Here is a 17,937-nt window from a genome sequence, read left to right as displayed (position 1 = left end):
TAAATCCCTTTCTTAAGCCTGTAGTGTTAGTTTATCTTGTGATCTGCATCAGAAATGTTCTTCAACATCTAGTGTTTGCTGTGAAACAGGGTCTTGGCATTCCTTGTGCTGCACAGTCATGCCACAGACCACCAGTCCCAGCCCTCTCAAGCTCATGAATGAAGGATGATGGACGGCAGACAGGGACAGGCACATGCAGCAAACGGATATGTCAGGTTGGTCAGGAGATTTAGCAGTGCCCAGGCTGTTGTACAGTTCTTTGTGCTATGGAAAAAAGGAGATTTTTGAGGAGTTACAACTTCTCTGCAGTGAGATGTGAATCAGGACTATTAATATCAGTAACCTCCCAGTTTTCTGTATTCTTAATGTACAAGGCTCCTCTTTGGCTTCATCATCTGAACCGCTTCCCGTTTTGGTCATGTTACAAACAGGAAGGCTGCCTGGGGTTTATTTTGTGGATGTCTGCAGTTCCTTGCAAGAGGAAGGACTTACAAGCTGGTTCATAGCTTTGAAGGCCCAACAGGATTTTGGGGTCCACTCTTAATAGATCTTAAGGTTTTGTCAGGAAACACTTCTGTCATTTACACAAGAAATTACCAACGGATAATTTCTGATTATCTGATTATCTAAAATCAAGGTAAGTGCCCTCTCCTTTCTACCTCTTGTGACAGGTAAACCTGCCTGCACGTGAACCCATCCCTGTGCAAATGGGGAGGCTTTGCAGGGCTCTCACCTGAGAAAACTGAAATGTTTCACAAGCATCCATGAAAGAATATCTGCAGTTTCTCTCCTCTTGTCTACTCTGTAAGTATGAGCTACAGAGACTCTGAAGGCCCAGCCATGCTATAAATTAAAGACACCAGCAGCTCTCATTACTTTCCATGCAGGGTTGTGGATGCTCAAACTCTCCCCTGTGTGAGTTGGACAAAGCTGCTTGGTTTCCAGCAGGGTTGGGAGATGAATGCAGACCCTGTCGCTTCCAAACTCCTCTACTTGAGCACACTTTGCCTGGTCATTGCTCCCTGTGGCCTCTCTACTAGGCTCCAAATGCTTCCCACTGCGCAGTGATCTATCTCACCACTTGTCTGTGTAATTTTCTTAAAAGAAACTTCATGTCTGGTTTGTATGGTTCCCAATTCCCCATAAGGCCATTTTCCTCAGGGCTATAAGTGGAAGCAAGACTTTCTTGTTCCTCAAATGCTTTGCATGTTTTGTTTTATTGTTGTTTTTCTTCCCATGTTTTTTCCAAAGTGTGCTGTGAAGATGAAGCCAGTATGGGGAGGTGTATCTGTCTCGGTTGATTCCCTCTTTCTTCATCTCTTCCTGACCCCACTTGCAACAGAGCATATTTTCCATTGCCTCTGTAACTAGCAAAAGGTGTCTTTGAAATGTGACAAGCGAAAGGGCTCAGACAAAGAACAGATGCTTTATGTAAGTCTACATAAGCTGCAACGAGCTATTTCTGAAGTGATGCAGCTGGTGGATTTCTCAGCTGGACCGTTCCTGTGGCTAGCTATCAGTTTTGTTCTTTGCTGTATTTAAGAAATTTAATTTGTTGCTCTGGGACCAACATGAAAATAAAATTGGAAAAAGAAAAGACATTTTAAAAGAAAACTATTTCACTTTACAATGTCACATCTGCTTCAGCAGCAGGAATAAAAATGGGGCCAGACAGGACCAGGCAAAACCTTAGAAAGGCATGACTGTGGCTGCCTCACGGCTGGCACCTAACTCTTACTAAAATCTGAGTGCAAAGAGTGTTTTCTTCACTTCCTCCTTTGATGTAATCTTTTTTCAGTTCGGATTCGTGTGATGTGGAGTGCTACAGCATTTCTGGACTGTGAGGATGGTTGTCAAATGTTAAACACAGGGAGTCCTCAGAGGAAGAGAGTTGGAGGTTAGCTAGAAGGTGTCTGTGTCGTTTGTTGCACTCTTTTTCTGAGAATACTTGGAAAAGTTACACTTTCTGGGCAAACAACCGCATCTCTGGAATGGCTTTCTCTGCCTCCCCAAAGGATTTGGTATGCAGTTAACTCTTCTGATTGCTCAGCATTTGCTATTTCAGCTCCTTTAGCACTTGTAGTAACAACACATTGCATCCAAATAATACTTGCCACGCAGTACTCCGATAGTATGAACTACTTGGGAGTAAGTCTGTGCTAGTCTGGTCCAGACTAGGGTCAGCGGCCCAGAGAAACAAGGGAACAGTAGCAGCCAAAGCAGCGTTGATAGAGGGGAGAAGGGACGTGCAGAATCCCTTATCCTACCCTGTGCATCCTGCCACAAAATGTCACGGTTTCTGACACCAATAATATCCTAAATAAAAGGGGAACACCAAGTGCTGTGTGTGTGAGGTGGGGAGAACCTCTGCTTTAAAAAAAAAAAAAAAAATGAGCGAGAGGGACATCTGAGAGCTGACATCTCTTAAATCCCTGCTGTGAGTTCACTCGAGTCGATCTGCGCATTTCGATGGGATGTGGCGTGTCCGCGTAGCAAGCGCCGAAGGACAAGGTGGACAGTACGAACATAGACCCTAGCGGCTTTTCCAGACGGGTCCTGTCATTCTAGGTATGCTAAAGCTGCTGATGGACGGAAATGGAGACGCTGCTAAAAATTACCTTTCAGTAACATAAGTTTACCTTTCAGTAGGTCTTTGCATCTGCAGTTTTATTAAAAAGTCACTATTGTACGCCTTGAAACCTCAGTTAGGAAGTCCACAGTAGAGCCACTTTGTCTCAGCAAGCACGATGAAACATGCAGTTCTGGAGAATCATCAGAGGAAGAGAACGGCTTTTGCCTGGTGTCCAGTCCTCCTTCCTTCCTTCACCTTAAAGCTGGGAACAATAAGAGTGCTCCTGTATCTGCTCTTCCCAATGAGTGAGTCTTACCTCTATATTTATTTTACATAAAATAAAGGTCGTAGTCTGGAAACAAAAGTAACTTCTGGAGACTCAGATTGATCCCTTAATGTGAGCCAATAAAATGATTCTTATGTAGAAAGTTCAGGATGTTTGGACTTGTATGGAAAGTCCTTAGTTTGTGATGTGTTTTTCTACTATTTCAGAGAAATTCATATGTTTGCGGGGAGAGAGTTTTATAGTTCATCCTTAGTGGGAGAAAAGTGGCTGCCAGGTGAAATTATACTCTCAAATACAAAGCTAACAAGTTACATTTGGCCTTTTATTTTTTTTTATTTGTCAGCTTGCTTGTAGTTAAGTAGGTGAGAGTAGAATGTAGGTGAGATTTTTTTTTTATATTCTTGCCTTTCTAGTGTCATTTTAGATATACCTTGGATTAAGCAGTATGCACTTTCAGATATATATTTCCCTGCAAGTTTTTGGCTTGCTCATCTCCTTAAGAGCTCTAGAACATGTAGCAGTTTTTACAAGTAAATTCAGAAGACCTTCATCTGGGAGTAAGTTTGTGTAAAGCATACGTATGAATTAGAAGGAACATTTCTTGAGTCATGGTCTGTATCCACATCACTGTGTCCTGTAGCCTTGTGGGGACAATTCTGCCATGAATTAGTCTTCAGCTGCTTGTCCCAGGAAGGGTAACACCCTTAAACCGCTACTGCATGAACTCAAGCAAGGGACAACTGCGCTGGGGATGTTACTGGCCTCTCTTCCAGCCACTCCACAAATAAATGCTAGTTTGATTCTGTATGATAGAATTTCTACTTGTCTGGTTTCCTCTTCAAAAGACTCGATACTGTATATACCTACTCCATCTGTATGGAAAGAATATTATCCTTTAAGTATTAATTTCATGCCCTGATAAGCCTCAGAGACTTCCTGACAAGCTTTACGCTTCCAATGTATTTGGGAAAAAATTATTAATTTTATTCTTTTAATGAGATGCCCATCAAACTTCCCTGTAGCTTGCTTTGCTGTGATTTTAGATTTAACATCAAGATTTATGCTCTGCTGTTCTCTTTATTTGGGTTTGACATCTGCATGTTGTATGATGATGTATTATTTCTGCTAATATTTTTGTTCTTGGGTTTGTCATTATGCTAGGTAACTCCCAGCTTTGTAAACATATAAATCCTTAATGGATATGCCTACAGAAGTTACTGATACTTTTTCAAATCTTGACCTTTCTTGACTTGGCTTATGCAAAATTAAGGTGGAATTGTTGGTGGAAGCTTCTATCCTTGTGTGCTTCTGTAGATCTTTCCTATTGCTCTTCTCTAGTAACCTTTTTTTTTTTTGCATTTGTGGGTTTTAGTGATGAAAGTAGCAGCGCAGAAAAACGTAGTTTTCTGACTTGGTGGGTCTTGGTTACGTTCTTTGAATCTAAGATCTGTGCTGAGCGTCTAAACTCTACAGATAATTTGTGTATATATAATTGGCTATATAGAGAGAAATATACTATATGCTAATATACTAATGTATATGGTTATATATACTAATATATTACAGATTCGTATACTATAGTATTATATACTACTATATATACTAATGTACTATATATACTAAAATACTATATGTACACTATATATATAGGTGTGTGTATATATAGTTGGCTAATTGGCAACACACACCTTTTTCCCCCATCAGTTTAAGTACAGTGCACTTAATTTCAATAACTAAAGTGCTAAACCCCCCTGAGTCGTCTGTGTTGGAAATCCCTGTGAGCAGAGAGCCGGGAGCAAAAAGCTGAAGTAACTGGGCTTTGCAGGATGGCAGCAGCAGGACCGAGCATGGAGTCGCGGAGCGTCTGGTTCCCGGGCCAAGTGCCGTACAAGCACGGGGATACTCACAAGAGGGAGGTTAGCTCCCTGGCCGTCGCTCTTTCTTTTTGTTGCTTGCTTGAGAATTGCCCCTTACTCGAAAGATTCTTGAACTTTCCGGGAAGTTTGTTCCAGCATATCTGGAATTCTGGTTTTGTTCTAACAGAAGTTTGCTGGGAGCCTTTGTAAATGTGTGGTATCGTTAGGCTGAGCCTCTTGCAGTGGAGACGTACACGGATGGCTAGGAGCATCTCCGAGTTAATTGAGGTGTGTTAGCTGGTAAAGAGGGATTTGCAAAGCAAGGCGGTGGTGCAGGATGGTCTGCCTGTGCTCTGAGAGGGATGCATGCGTGCATCCGCCTGCGGCACGGGACGATGCAGGAAGCAGAAGCAAAGACTTAGTCTCCACGCGGTTTGCACGTTTCTGGTCACCGCTCCGATTGCGGTCTCACTTCTTTCACCTGGGCTTTCGTGGCCAGGCTGGGAAATGACATGGAATGGATTGCATAAACTCAGGTTCAGCTCTGAGTAAAACTAGAATCAGGAAAGACTCTAGATGGACACAAGGACAGAATTTGACCTGTTGTTAGTACATCAGAGGTTATATTAAAAATGCTGGACTATGTGTTTAAATGCAGGCTCAACCTACAGCTGCTAGAGTTGGGCATTCGGAGCAAGGATTTTAGGCTGGAGTAATTTGTAAAATTCAGATTTTGTACTTTTGTTCTAGTTTGAAAAAGGGACAGAGTTTGTGATCAGAGTCACTTGGGCTTGTGCCTGAGATTAGTGTGAGGTTTTCAAAGTTGTGTGATTGACAGAGGCTCGATGATACAGTACAGCTCAGTGCTTGAATCTACAGCATTTATCATAGTAGCTTGCCTTTCATGCATCCTACTTTGTGACATTTTCAGTCTGTCACTTAGATTCAAGTATATTTATCTTCCTAGCCTGTGCATTTACTGAAGTGTTAACACATTGACAGAAATGAAGAGCTGAGGTGTTGCAATACTATTGCTATTCAGCAATAAGTGTTGGCTTGCCACAGAGTCTTACCGCTAAAACACCAATGTCGGCCCCCTTTTTTGTGGGCTGCCTTGCAAGAAGGAAGTGCATTCATGCAAAAACCACAGTTATCTTTAGGATGCAAGTTCAGTTACCGCTCAGAATAATGGATAGTTTTCCTCTTTGGCTGCTTTATATCTCTTTTGAGAAGTTATTGGACTTTCAGCAGAGCTGCATCCTCAGCAGAGCGTCCATCACATTTGGCATCAGTTTGCTCCCTTGCTGCCAAGCTTTGAGCTTTTTGTTAACGTCCTACACAATCTGTATTCTCCTCTTACCAGGTTTACGACAATGCTGTTTCTGTTATACGCTTCTGGGTGTGCTCAGAGCAGTTTATTTCTGTTGAACTGTAGCTGTAGTTTTAAGATGCAGTTCTGATCCCCACAGCCTTCAAAACTCACAAGTATTTCAGTAGCACTTGTAGTCTTGTGCCCGAAAGCAACATCGACTGCAGAGGTGAGGAAGAGTTCAGCTGCCTGGCAGCAAGGCACAGGAACACTGCATGGGCAATAATGCGAGGTTTTAGTCACCTTTTGCTTTCTCTCCCATTGCCCCATCATCTTTGCTCAACCGTGTTTCCCGTTTCAGCTGAAAATATTCCAACTGAAGCACCAGAGCACAGAAACACTGATGACAACAGTGACAGCAAGCTCCCTTCCTGGATGGAGGAGGAGGAAAATGGCTTGCGTATGTGGCGAAGCATCTTCTAACAGAATCGTACCGTGGACTGACAAAGTCTGGGGAGTTGCTGTACCGTGAGCTGCCAGACCTGAGCTGTAGCCCATGCTGAAGTGACAGCTGAGCAGTCTTGGTGCAGTTCAGTTGCTTGTTTGAGTGAGATTACTTGTGCATTGATCGATAACACTGGATAAAGAACTTGGTCCTGACCAAGACTGCCGATAGCCTTCTCCTCATTCCTTTACTTTCCATATCCTGGGCATCTTCTGGAACAGAGATTGCTTTTATTCTAGATGGATCGGGGAGCATTGAGCCAGAGGATTTTCAAAGAGCAAAAGTATTCATCCACGAGATGATGAAAACACTGTATGAGAAGTGCTTTGAGGTACTCTCTACTCTTTTCTTCAGTAGGCTAAAGAATGTGCTGTGCTTTAAGCTGCCTCTTCACCAGAATTTGGGGCTATGCAGGTTTGTTTCCTTTAGGATGGAAAAGCACTTCCACAACTTGCATGTATTCTCGACATAATTTTCATTACATCTTAGCAGTACATTCCTGGTCTTGATCCCAAGAACACTGTAGATATAAAAAGTCTGATTTCTATGCTCAGAAATCCCTAGCTCTGCTACGCTGCCATGCTTGGAGCCCAGCGAGCACCATCTCTGCTTTCTTGTAAGCTGACAGTCATGACTTTCTTCTGGTTTCCCACCTCTATTCCTCTATTGTAACATCTGTGCCTGCAATCAGACGCACCCTTTAGACTGCCTCTGCAGCCGTGCACCTTGCCAGCCTCGTCAGCTCCGGTCACGTATTCTGCATGAAGGTACTCTACTGCTTTCTCTGCTGAGCTGAAGAAGCGTGAGCCACACACCGACTTTAGGAAAGTCTCTACCTCTCCAGTGTTCCAAGCATATTTTAACTTGTTATTTGCACAGTGGAGGGAAGAAACATTATGTTATGTGTTGTGCAAATACAAAATGAAGAAATGGTCCCATTCTCCAGACCGTCTTTGATAATCATGGAATAGGAGTACTCCAAGGAAAGACAATGTGCAGCAGGGAGCAGGGAAGGAACAATTCAGTCATATTACAGATAATCCCCTCTGCAACCTGCACATGGGCCAAACAGCAGGAAAATGCAAGGGCTTAAAAAAAAAAAAAATCAGTCTTTCCCAAAACAAATTTTCTCTCTGTGCTGATAGTGCTTTTGTTTTCCTCAGCTACAATATACTTACAACGATCTCTGTGTCTGAACTAGGCATATTTAAAAGCCACTTTCCCCTGGAAAAAAAAAAATCATCATTTCTGCATAGTCTGGCTAATGTTTCTGTTGGGTTTCTGGGCTAGTTGTTGCAGAGAACCCACTTTCTGTGAATCAACAGTTTTCAGAAGCAGGTGCTTATCTGCTGCTTCCTTCCAGTGTGATTTTTGCAGTGGTACAGTACGGGTTTGAAATCAGAACTGAGTTTGACCTGCGAGAAAACCAGGATCCGTGTGCCACCCTCCAGAAAGTTCTTGATATTGTGCAGGTGTGCAATGTGACAAAAACAGCATCTGCCATGCAGCATGTCCTGTAAGTAACAAAGAAAAGAGCCCAAGAAATGAAGGGGATGAATTTCTGAGGCATTTCAGAGTAAGGGAGAGGGAATTCTATGGACACTCAGGTCCTGAAAACAGTCATTTTTCTGGCAATGGTTGAATGGCAGGCAGCAGTTCCTGTGCCGTGTTTTAGAGGGTTATAAAAACCAGCTGTCGGTGCCTAATTCTTGGTGTGGGGGTGCTCGGGAAGCAATAGGAAGGGAGACAGCACCTTGTAGTTTTAAATGTGGGAATATGAAAGACATTCTCTTGCCTCCTTGCTGTGACTGTGAGTTGCAAGTGCATAATTCAACAAGACTTTTCCTTCTATCCCAAGGAGGAAAGCTTCAACTTTCATCCCAAGTTCGTTGTTTTGATGCTTTACCAGGGATTCTATCTTCACTGAAAGTCACGGGTCCCGCAAGGAAGCAGCCAAGGTCATGATTGTGTTTACAGATGGGGAAATACTCTGGATGAAACGAACTTGACAACAGTGATAAATTCACCCAAAATGGCAGGAATCGAGCGCTATGCCCTTGGGGTAAGTTGGGAATGTACTTGGATTGTATCTTCCTTCCATTTCTTGGTAGCACTGGGGGCAGATTAAAGGAGAAACTGATCCATGTACGGTTCCAGTAAACAAGGGAAGAGGCACGTATAAAATAAGGAGGTGAAAGATAAAGCTACGGTATGGACTGATACTATAATTTGTGTAGTGTCAATTATATACCCGTGTTTGTTCCTTTGTACACCTACTACATTCAGGACCCTGTATCCACGTACTCTCAGACTTTTCAGAACAGAGTCGTGCTTTCAGTAGATCAGACCCATCTTGTCCTTCCATGTACAAAGTTCAAAAAAATATTTCTAGAATGATTGAATCTAGCAAAGTGCTTAACCTTAGTTAAGTGTAGCTCCACAGGTGTGATTTATGTTTATTACCCAGGCTACTCTGGAAAATGTAAAAATGATAAAAAGTAAAAGGTTTTCTGACCTACCTATCCAAGGACAAAATAGCAGAACCAAGGGGTCATTGTTCATTGCTGGTTTTCTATCTCAATCCTCCTGACTCAGAACTAGGCCAAGAATTTAAAGCTACCTTCTAGATGAAGGGCATGCTTAAAATGTTAAGTTTTTCAGAACAAAACAGGCAAATTAGCCTGTGTGTTTGTCAACAAGGCTTTGTCCTGAAGTTTGGTTTCGGACATGCTATATGTCTCCTCAAATAATTTTTCTGCTATCTCTTTTCATACTTTCAGAACAGGAGAATGTTCAATTTTATGATGTCTTGTAACTCGTTGATTTCCAAAATTAATTCTTGGGTACAACAAAGGTATATATATGAAATACAGCACCAGCCAGTTTCATGAAGAGGCTTTGTAAGGATTTGGCTCCAGGAGACACTAAGACTGGCCAGTTCATTGGCTTTCAAAGCAATTGCTATTTCTGGACTTACACATAGTGGCTGAAGCTGAGGTTTTTACCACAAACTGTTGAATGAAGTAGGGTGGGGGTAAGGACACTCTAAAGGTTGCTTCTTTTGATTGATTTGCATGTCTTCTGCAGGTGGGAGATGCCTTCAAAAAACCAAAAGCCCTAAATGAATTGTGACTAATTGCATCTGGTCCAGATGACACTAATGTATTTCAGCTGACCAATTATGCAGCATTAGATGGGTTGCTTTCAACCCTGCAGCAGAGTATTATTGGTATAGAAGGTAAATAGCAACCTTTCTATTTTATTAGTACCTCCTGAGAAATAAGGAGAAAGTGGCTTACCCTGTTTATATTGCATCCTCAGGTACACAGGGTGATGCTCTGGAATTTGAGCTTCCACAAGCTGGTTTCAGTGCGCAGATCTTGGATAAAGTAAGTGTTCTGCCTTCAGCCCTGCTGAACCGTTGTATGCTCTGCTGCTGCCTCTATACATGTAAGGATTCAGGAGATCTCTCGCAAGAAATTATGGTGATACAAAAGTGTGAGACCTATGTAATCAAATCTCCTTTGCAAGCCACTGCTTGCTTTGAACGTGTCAGATAAGCAAAGATACCACTTTTATGTAGTCAGTCATTAGTGAATTTTATTTTAGGATTACATTTATCTCATGTGACCCCTGTTCTAACTACTGGATCCTTTTTATTCCACTGGGCAAAAGAGCTATCTCCAGTTGACAGCTTTGATTTTTCTGGCATTCACATCTCCAATGCACAAGTCAGGGGCTCTGTCATGTTGCAAATAAAAATTCTGCTCTTTTGGAATCCTGTGGCTTAAAGCGTTAGTCCACCCAGGACGAGAATGATCTCTGTCCTTGTTGAGAGAGAGAAATAGTGGATGCTGAGTAGGCTAATGAACATTCAGCAGCCTTGGCTGCAAGGACAACACTGATCCAGTTTTGCAAAAAAAACCTCATGTAGTGAGCTGGGAGATGTGCAGCTGCCTCTCGATGCTGGGCAGTCACCTTGTCTGTCTTCAATACCTGGCAGGAGCTGGTAGAACTGCCCAAGCGACAGGGTCCAGGAAAAAACGCAGGACTTGTAAGCCAGAAAACATTGCTCCTTACTAAACTGCTTTGCAGAGTGCTAGAAGCAATTGCTCTGCGTTCATGTCTTCTAATTTGCAGTATGTTATTTTTGCAGCAAGTCTTAATGTTTGGTGCGGTGGGAGCCCTTGACTGGTCTGGTGGAATTCTGCTGTATCATCTGGCAACCAAGACAGCTGTTTTCCTGAATGAATCTAACGAAGACGGCAAAAAATCAGAATAGTTACCTAGGTAATCAGCTTACCTCCTTCTAAGACCAGTTGCCAACCTGACTGCAGTTTTGCTTAGTTTGTGTTCAGTACAGTGTGCCGACGCTGACAGCATTTACCTGAAGAGGGGCACCTCCTGCAGCATCTTCCTGGATTTTGAGTATTTTTTGCTAGCAAGGAGAGAGATTCTGATGAAAACGGTCTCTGTCTCCTTATTGTGGGGAAATATGACTTGTTTTCTCCTATGAATTGTGATGTCTTGTGGTATTATTCTGCTAACACATGCCGTTTGGTTTTACTGTGTAAGGATACTTGCAATGAAGGGCATTTTTGAGAGCCGGTAACGATAAATATTTCACTTGTTGTGAGCGTCAGGAGAAGAAATAGCTTGTGAATCAATACTGTTCTTGGCTTGGTGACAAACAAAGCCTTGGTTATTCACCCCAGCACTTTGTAGCCTCATGAGCCCTGTGTGTCCTGACTGTAGCCTTGGCCTTAAAGTCTTACCAGGTAACATGAGGTGCTGTGGACTGTCTGTGTCAGGATAATCCTCGTCCCATTACCTCCCTGTTACAGAAGCCCTATAACATCTCTTTTTGCTTTCTATACAGAGTAGCGTTTTCTTCACTTCTGTGAAGGGTGATAAACCTTCCAGCTTGCAGACATAATAATTAAAAAGAAAAAAAGCATGCATGTTGAATAATCACTCAGGAACTGTGACCAATACTAAGAAGAGTAATCAAGAGTTCAAGCAGGTTTTTCAGAGCAGTAATTTATTCCATTACCTGACAAGCTAAGAGAGGAAAACCTCAGCTTTGCTGGCTTTTCTCTCAGAAAAGTTACCTCCTATTTCCTATTCCTAATCAGTATTTTAATGAGATGGTCTGTAATCAAAACCATGGGCCACAACAACTTGACATGGTGCAGACTCTTGGATCTTACTGAATATGTAGGTCTGTCTCAGTCCAGGCTCTGGGCTTTTTTCTCCAGGCGTAGAGTCTGGTACTGGTAACGTATGCCATTTTTGCTCCTTGTGTGCCTGTACCAGGGTACAGTGTGGCAGTGGTACACACAGAATATGGACCCTTGTATGTGGCTGGAGCTCCACGGCACAGCCTGAGAGGGAAGGCGTTGGTGTTTCGGGACAGCCCTTTAGAACAAACCCTGCAAGGAGAACAGGTACTGTGCTTCCCTCGGCTGGGGCCGTCAGCTCAGTGGGGTCAGGTGGGCTGCAGGTACATCGTCCGCTGCAACGGCAGCTGTGCTTTCTCCTCCAGACACACCCTTACACAGCATCCGATTTCGCCAGATGTGGATTGCGCAGTCTTCATATTCACTCCATAATGCTTTGGGAACATTGTAAGAAATCATGATATTTGGAAAAAGACTAGGAAGAAATTTAGCTAGCTGGGGTGTACTATATTTATGTTCTGTTCTCATGGCTCGTGGGGAAAGAGGTTGTCAACTGTGGTATTCTTTTTCCTCTGTCAAGTTGTTGAATAATGATTTTGTTACTGCTAAACTGGTTACAGGATCTGTCCCTGAGGATGGCTGTAATAAAATAAATAATAGGGAAATGATCCACATATAAGTAGCTATGTGATGTTTTGTTCTAAAAATTGCCTTACTGCTGCAAAGGACACTAATTCTACAAAGCTATATATAGAGAATTCCAGTGGAAGAGCTGCTTGTCTTTCTCTGGAGCACAGGTTGGATCTTATTTTGGATCTGAGCTCTGCCCACTTGATGTGAACCGTGATGGGGTGACAGATCTTCTTGCTGGAGCTCCATTTTATCACATTCAGGGGGAAGAAGGAAGGGTTTATGTCTATCGCCTGGAGACAGAGGTAAAAACACTGGTAGCGTAAACACTCCATTTTGGGGATTTTCCAACCATGCCTAAGTAGTGACAAATAAAACATTCCTCCTTTGTCCTCTCACTGAATGTGCTCTCCCTGTATGGTCGAGGACCGCAGGATGAAGCCCGTGGTCCCGTCTTTGCCATTAGAATATAAAAGAGAAATAACTGAAGAAGTAAAACCATTCTGTACCTAAGGCATACTCATCACAGCGTGATAAAATCGTGTCTTTTGCCTGTACACAGGCAATTTGATGGTGCAGACCTTGCTCTGCCAAGCAGTGTTTTTTGCAACACTTGCAATAACGTGCGCATGGGTAGCTGCTAAAACTTTGCTTCCTGGGACTTGTAGAAAACAATGTTTTGTGGGCCTAGCTACAGGATCTGTTACGCAATATACAGGATGTAGGTTAATTGCATCGTTTCGAATGAGAAGTGAACTTCAACAGCGGACCGGGAGAAAATTCTCTTTGGTGCACTGCTCAAATGTGCTCAGGACACGTAACAGGATGGCTGGAAGCAGAAAACAACGGGCTGGGCATCTGTTAGAATTCAAATAACGTGCACCCTCTTGTGGCTTATTTCTGTAATGGGGTGGAGAAGACGAAGTGGTTTCTCTTGTGAAACAAGCTGGGGGTCAACTCAATCTGCTATTGATTTAAGAAAAGATAGTGCTTCATCGTGTCCGCTTGCATAGGGCTGTCCAGAGCCACTGCTTCTGTGCGAGAATTTGCATGTTCTCAATGCAGAAGGATTAAGCTTTTGTTCTGAAAGTCAACCGGTATCTTGAACGTCTTATTATATTGTTTAGGGCTTTGCTGTTCACCTTTAAGCATTGTCAATGTGCAATAAGATTTTTTTTCATATAAGAGCTACTCATGCTACATTTGCTATAAATGGATTTAATTCTTCCATGTTTTTCAGACTGGTTCATTCACATTGAAAGGACGCTTAAATGTGCAGGTGACCTCTCCTTTTGCAAGGTTTGGGTTTACAACGGCCAGCATTGGAGAAATCAATGGGGATGGATACAAGGATATTGCAGTTGGAGCCCCCCTTGAATATCAGTTTTCAAAGAGTTCCTCTTTTGGCAGCATTTACATCTTTAATGGTGATGACGAGATCCAGAGCTCTTTTTCTCAAGTACGTGTCTTGTTGGGGATTGCCTGCAGTACACCTTGGAGGGAAAAGCTTATATTTTTGTAGCAAGAGGCTGGGAGGAAGGATTTCCACATTTCATTTGCATTGATGGGTGAGAAATGTGCAGATTTCAGATGGTTTATGTGACTCCACAGGTTTCTGCAGCAGAGCTGCTCCTTAACTGCAATTATTCACCTGTCTGCTTAGGGAAAGGAGCTGGATTCAGGTGCTGCCTATAGAACAGTATAGCCTTTTGCAAGCCTGCCTGTCTGTTACAGGAAGTTCAGAGTCAGTATTTTGCATCTTGGGAGTGTTACAAAATCATCCTCACAGCAGCCTCGTGCAAAACAGTCTATTTTCCCAGGGACAGGAGAGAGATTCTGACATTTGTTGGTGTTTCCCCCCCTTTTAGAAAGTAAAAGCCTCTGAAATTTCTTCAGGACTCCCAATATTTTGGACAATCCATTGATGGTGGCTTTGATTTCACTAGTGATGGGTCTCCAGGATGTTACAGTAGGATCACTGGAGAACGTGATTGTGCTCCGGTAGGTAATAAGTGCTATTTTTTAGTGTGCTGGGGAAATGCTTTAACGACAAATATAGAATCTGTGTTCCAAGCACTGTGTAATGATTCTATTTTTAATTCATCATCAGAGGGACATAAAAAAATCTTTCCCAGTGCTAGAAATTATATAAAATGTAAAGCCTTTAGTTTGAGTCGCAAAGGCTTTTGCCTTTGTCTAAAGCTTTGAACAAGTATGAGAGTGTGAAGATGAACTGATAACATAGGTCTAGGTCTAAGAAGACCTTGCTGGCTGCAATTCAGCACGGATAACTTAGGTCATTTAGATAAAAAAAAAATTTCTTGACAGGCCGTACCCCATTTTCAATCAGATGTCTGGTAGCCGAGTGGAACTGTGGAGTTCACAAAGGCTAAGACGTGGCAGACACATCTGGTTTTGTTCTTGCATTTTGTATTTGAAAACAAAGTGTAGATAAAGAGAGAATTTGAACAGCTAGATAATGTGTTTATCTAATGGAAACATAAACACCGTGTTTAATTCTGAAACTCCAGCCACATTGGTGTATTTTGGCTGTCTGTTCCTTCAGACTCTTGGGATTTTGTATGTTCTGAATGTTCCCAGCAGAAACTGGAACTTCTGTAAATAGGCTAGCATGGACCAGGTGAAATACCATGGAAATACTGAGCAGTTCTTATTCTTGCTGCCAGGCTTTCTTAAAACACTTCTCCTGCAATGTTTCAGTTCAAAAATTTATATTTGATTCGGTTCCTTATCTGTGCTTCACTGACCAGCTCAAGACCAGTTGTCCACTTTCTCACCAGCATGAGATTCAACCCCGAGAGAATAGTAATTTTCAAAAATAACAGCATTGTTACAGCAAAACTATATTTCAATGCAATCTCAGCTTTACCAGTGTTTCAACAAGGTAATAAAGGGGAATTGTGATCAGATTGAAATCTACAGTCCTACACTGTCCTCAGGAACTTGGCACTGAAGACAACCTCTGGTATATCTAAGAAAGTATTTTGAAAATCTTGCAGTGTTTTCACAGTTATACATTCTCTACATGGTGGATTTAGATGTGAAAATGGCAAAGAGGAGAGTACAGTTTGAAGATCGGAACACCACAAGAAGTGGAAAGCTGGTGGTCAGTGAGCACATGTGCTCTGAGCTGCAGCTTTACGCGCCGGTAGGTGATGGGGGTCAGACTAGAAGGGCTAAGAGGAAAGGTTTTTTAAAGAATAATTTACGTCAGGATGACTCTTGAAATGCAAAAATACTACAATGGGGTGGAGTTTTCTCAGGTTTAGGCTTGCTGAGCATGCTTTACAGCTGAGGCAGGAGATGTGTCATGTGCCATTTTGGTTTGTATCTTTGTGTGTAAAGTATTTCTAATCCTAGAACTGTAGGAGAGGCATGAAGCTCTATGAATCTACAGGATTAAGCAAACATAAAGAAACTTTTCCACAATCTGTAATTGAATCACCAAACACATTATTCGGGAGATGTCATGGGAGCCAAATGTGTAAAATGATCCAAAAAAGCATTTGACAATCTTATTGTCCACTGGTGGCTATTAAACAGTGGCCCAAAGAAAACGGCTGAGCCAGAAGGTCCCTAAATATGCCAGACGTCACCTCTGTTCCAGCTTCTGTCATGTGAAGAGTTTTGCATTTTAATGCTCAGATATTTTCTCAACTTCTTGTTCTTTTCTTGTAGCCATGTGACTTTGACTGTTTTTCCAGTGTTTTTCTGAGAGTTAAACATGAGCTCTATAAGAAAAATGATAACATGGAATTTGCTGTTCCTGTGCTAGATAGATACCAACCATCAGAAATGCATTTTCAGGTAATAAAACACTAGCAAAGAACTTTCTCTCTTTCCAGGATGCAAAGCTTTTACTATTAAAAAATAAATTGTGGTTTTCTTAGACTTTGCATGTCATCTTCTGATCTCTGCTAGCTTGCTAGTTATCAATCCTGTATTCTGAGTAGACTTCAGGGCCAGATTTCCCCCTAACAGACACTCATATCTTAAGAGAATCTCACCTCTAAGGTCCAACCTCAGGTCTGCTAAAAAATTGCTTTACTTTTGACCATGACATTTCTCCTGTGCCTCTGTATAAAATGAGATAGGTTCCACCTGTGAAGAAGGCTGATGGTTTGTGTTTTGGGAAGTACTTTTCAGGTATTGAGCTCTACACTGGAACTTATGTTAAGACTTACGGTGTATTTCATAGTGACAGCTACACAATTTTCTAATGAAGTAATTTTAAAAATAATGAAAATTATGTTTGGGTTTTTTTATTTCACTTGTTTGTTTCAAATTGATTATTTGGGAGGCTGCAAACTTCTAATAAAAGTTAAAGGTGAAGTTTAACTTTATTAAACTTCTGCCTTTAACTTTATTAAATATTCTGCCTCCTCTCTTGCAGTTTAGTAGCAGGATTCCTACAGCTAATCTAGCTCTTTCACAGTTAGTCTGAAATCCAAATCACAGCTGCTGAAAAAATTCCACAAAGTTCTGTAAAAAGGCAGCTTTTTGCTACTTAATAGGAGTCTTTACCACAATTCAATATTTAATTAGCTGCCCGTAGAGCATAGGAAAACATTTAGCACTGAGCTAATGAACACTAATTACTATAGTCGCAGTACTCTTAGGAATGATGATGTTGATGGTACACTTATTTCCTAAGAATAATTAATGAGATTCTTGAGTGTTGGTCAGCATTGCTTAGTACTTGTGCACCCAACATCTAATTATTAATTGTCATTGAACTTCTCCAGAAACATCAGCCACAGACAGTAGATTTTTTTTATTGGTCAATAAATTGCTAAAGGAAGTAACCTCATCTCTACAAAACAGTGTGCCTGTAAGCTGGCACAGCATATGAACATTTTTATTCAAGAAAAACATGAATCTGGAAAAGGCATTATTATTGCCCTGTGGAAATCTAGGGTAAACAACTGGCATTTCTTTAACAAGACCTTGTCCCCAGTGAAGAATTCTCATGTTATGGCTAATAGATCTTCTCCTGGGAGTTGAATTACAGAATATCATCAATTTAGAACTGACTTATCACTAGAGGGTCTTTTATTTCCAACTTCTCCTTAATTGAGGTTATGGGAATTTTGGTTTTCAGACTCTTAGAAAAATTAGGACTGTTAGAATTTGACTTGATCTGTGTTTGCTTTCAGTTGCCTTACAAGAAGGACTGCAACAACAAGACCATCTGTACGACTCATTTAACTTTGACAAGTCAGGCTCGGTGAGTCATAGTATTATCCAGATTTCACATTCAGCATTCATATAAAATGTCATCTTTGTACAGAGGATGTTGTCTTCAAATTTTCAGGCAAGATTTGCTATCCCTTTGTTTACTTTCTAGCCAATTCATCCTTTCCATAACATCATATTCATACCATGCTGTAACTATATGCCTCCATGGGCGTTGCTGGGCTGCTCTAGGAAATCTGAGGAAAGACCAAGGTTTAAACAACTGTAGTCATCCTAAAATCACAATTCTGGCATTTAGTTGTGAATATGTGATTTTGTTTTAGGTTGATGCACAGCATAGCGCTACAGCAAAGAGTTGCTCAGTTTACACAGCCTTAGACAA

General features: G+C 41.7%; 1 protein-coding gene across 1 annotated transcript; it reads left to right on the top strand.

Annotated features, from left to right (window-relative positions):
• Nucleotides 1-208: 208 nt before the first annotated feature.
• Nucleotides 209-17,933, top strand: ITGAE (integrin subunit alpha E; the record flags this gene model as incomplete). The annotated part of the gene is given in 24 exon segments (XM_082008724.1): nucleotides 209-215; nucleotides 1,799-1,897; nucleotides 6,385-6,483; nucleotides 6,738-6,859; nucleotides 7,892-7,897; nucleotides 7,899-8,044; nucleotides 8,438-8,514; nucleotides 8,517-8,590; nucleotides 9,616-9,657; nucleotides 9,661-9,766; nucleotides 9,850-9,917; nucleotides 10,685-10,806; nucleotides 10,808-10,818; nucleotides 11,845-11,975; nucleotides 12,506-12,643; nucleotides 13,579-13,797; nucleotides 14,207-14,239; nucleotides 14,241-14,288; nucleotides 14,290-14,339; nucleotides 15,110-15,243; nucleotides 15,359-15,507; nucleotides 16,038-16,166; nucleotides 17,516-17,586; nucleotides 17,879-17,933. Coding segments are annotated over 24 exon segments (2,136 nt in total).
• Between the last annotated feature and the right edge of the window lie 4 nt (nucleotides 17,934-17,937).

This window comes from Phaethon aethereus, assembly GCF_964289735.1.
Source record: "Phaethon aethereus genome assembly, chromosome: 19".
Lineage (NCBI taxonomy): Eukaryota > Metazoa > Chordata > Aves > Phaethontiformes > Phaethontidae > Phaethon > Phaethon aethereus.
Note: the sequence above shows the minus strand (reverse complement) of the source record. Positions and strands in the feature narration are given on the sequence as shown.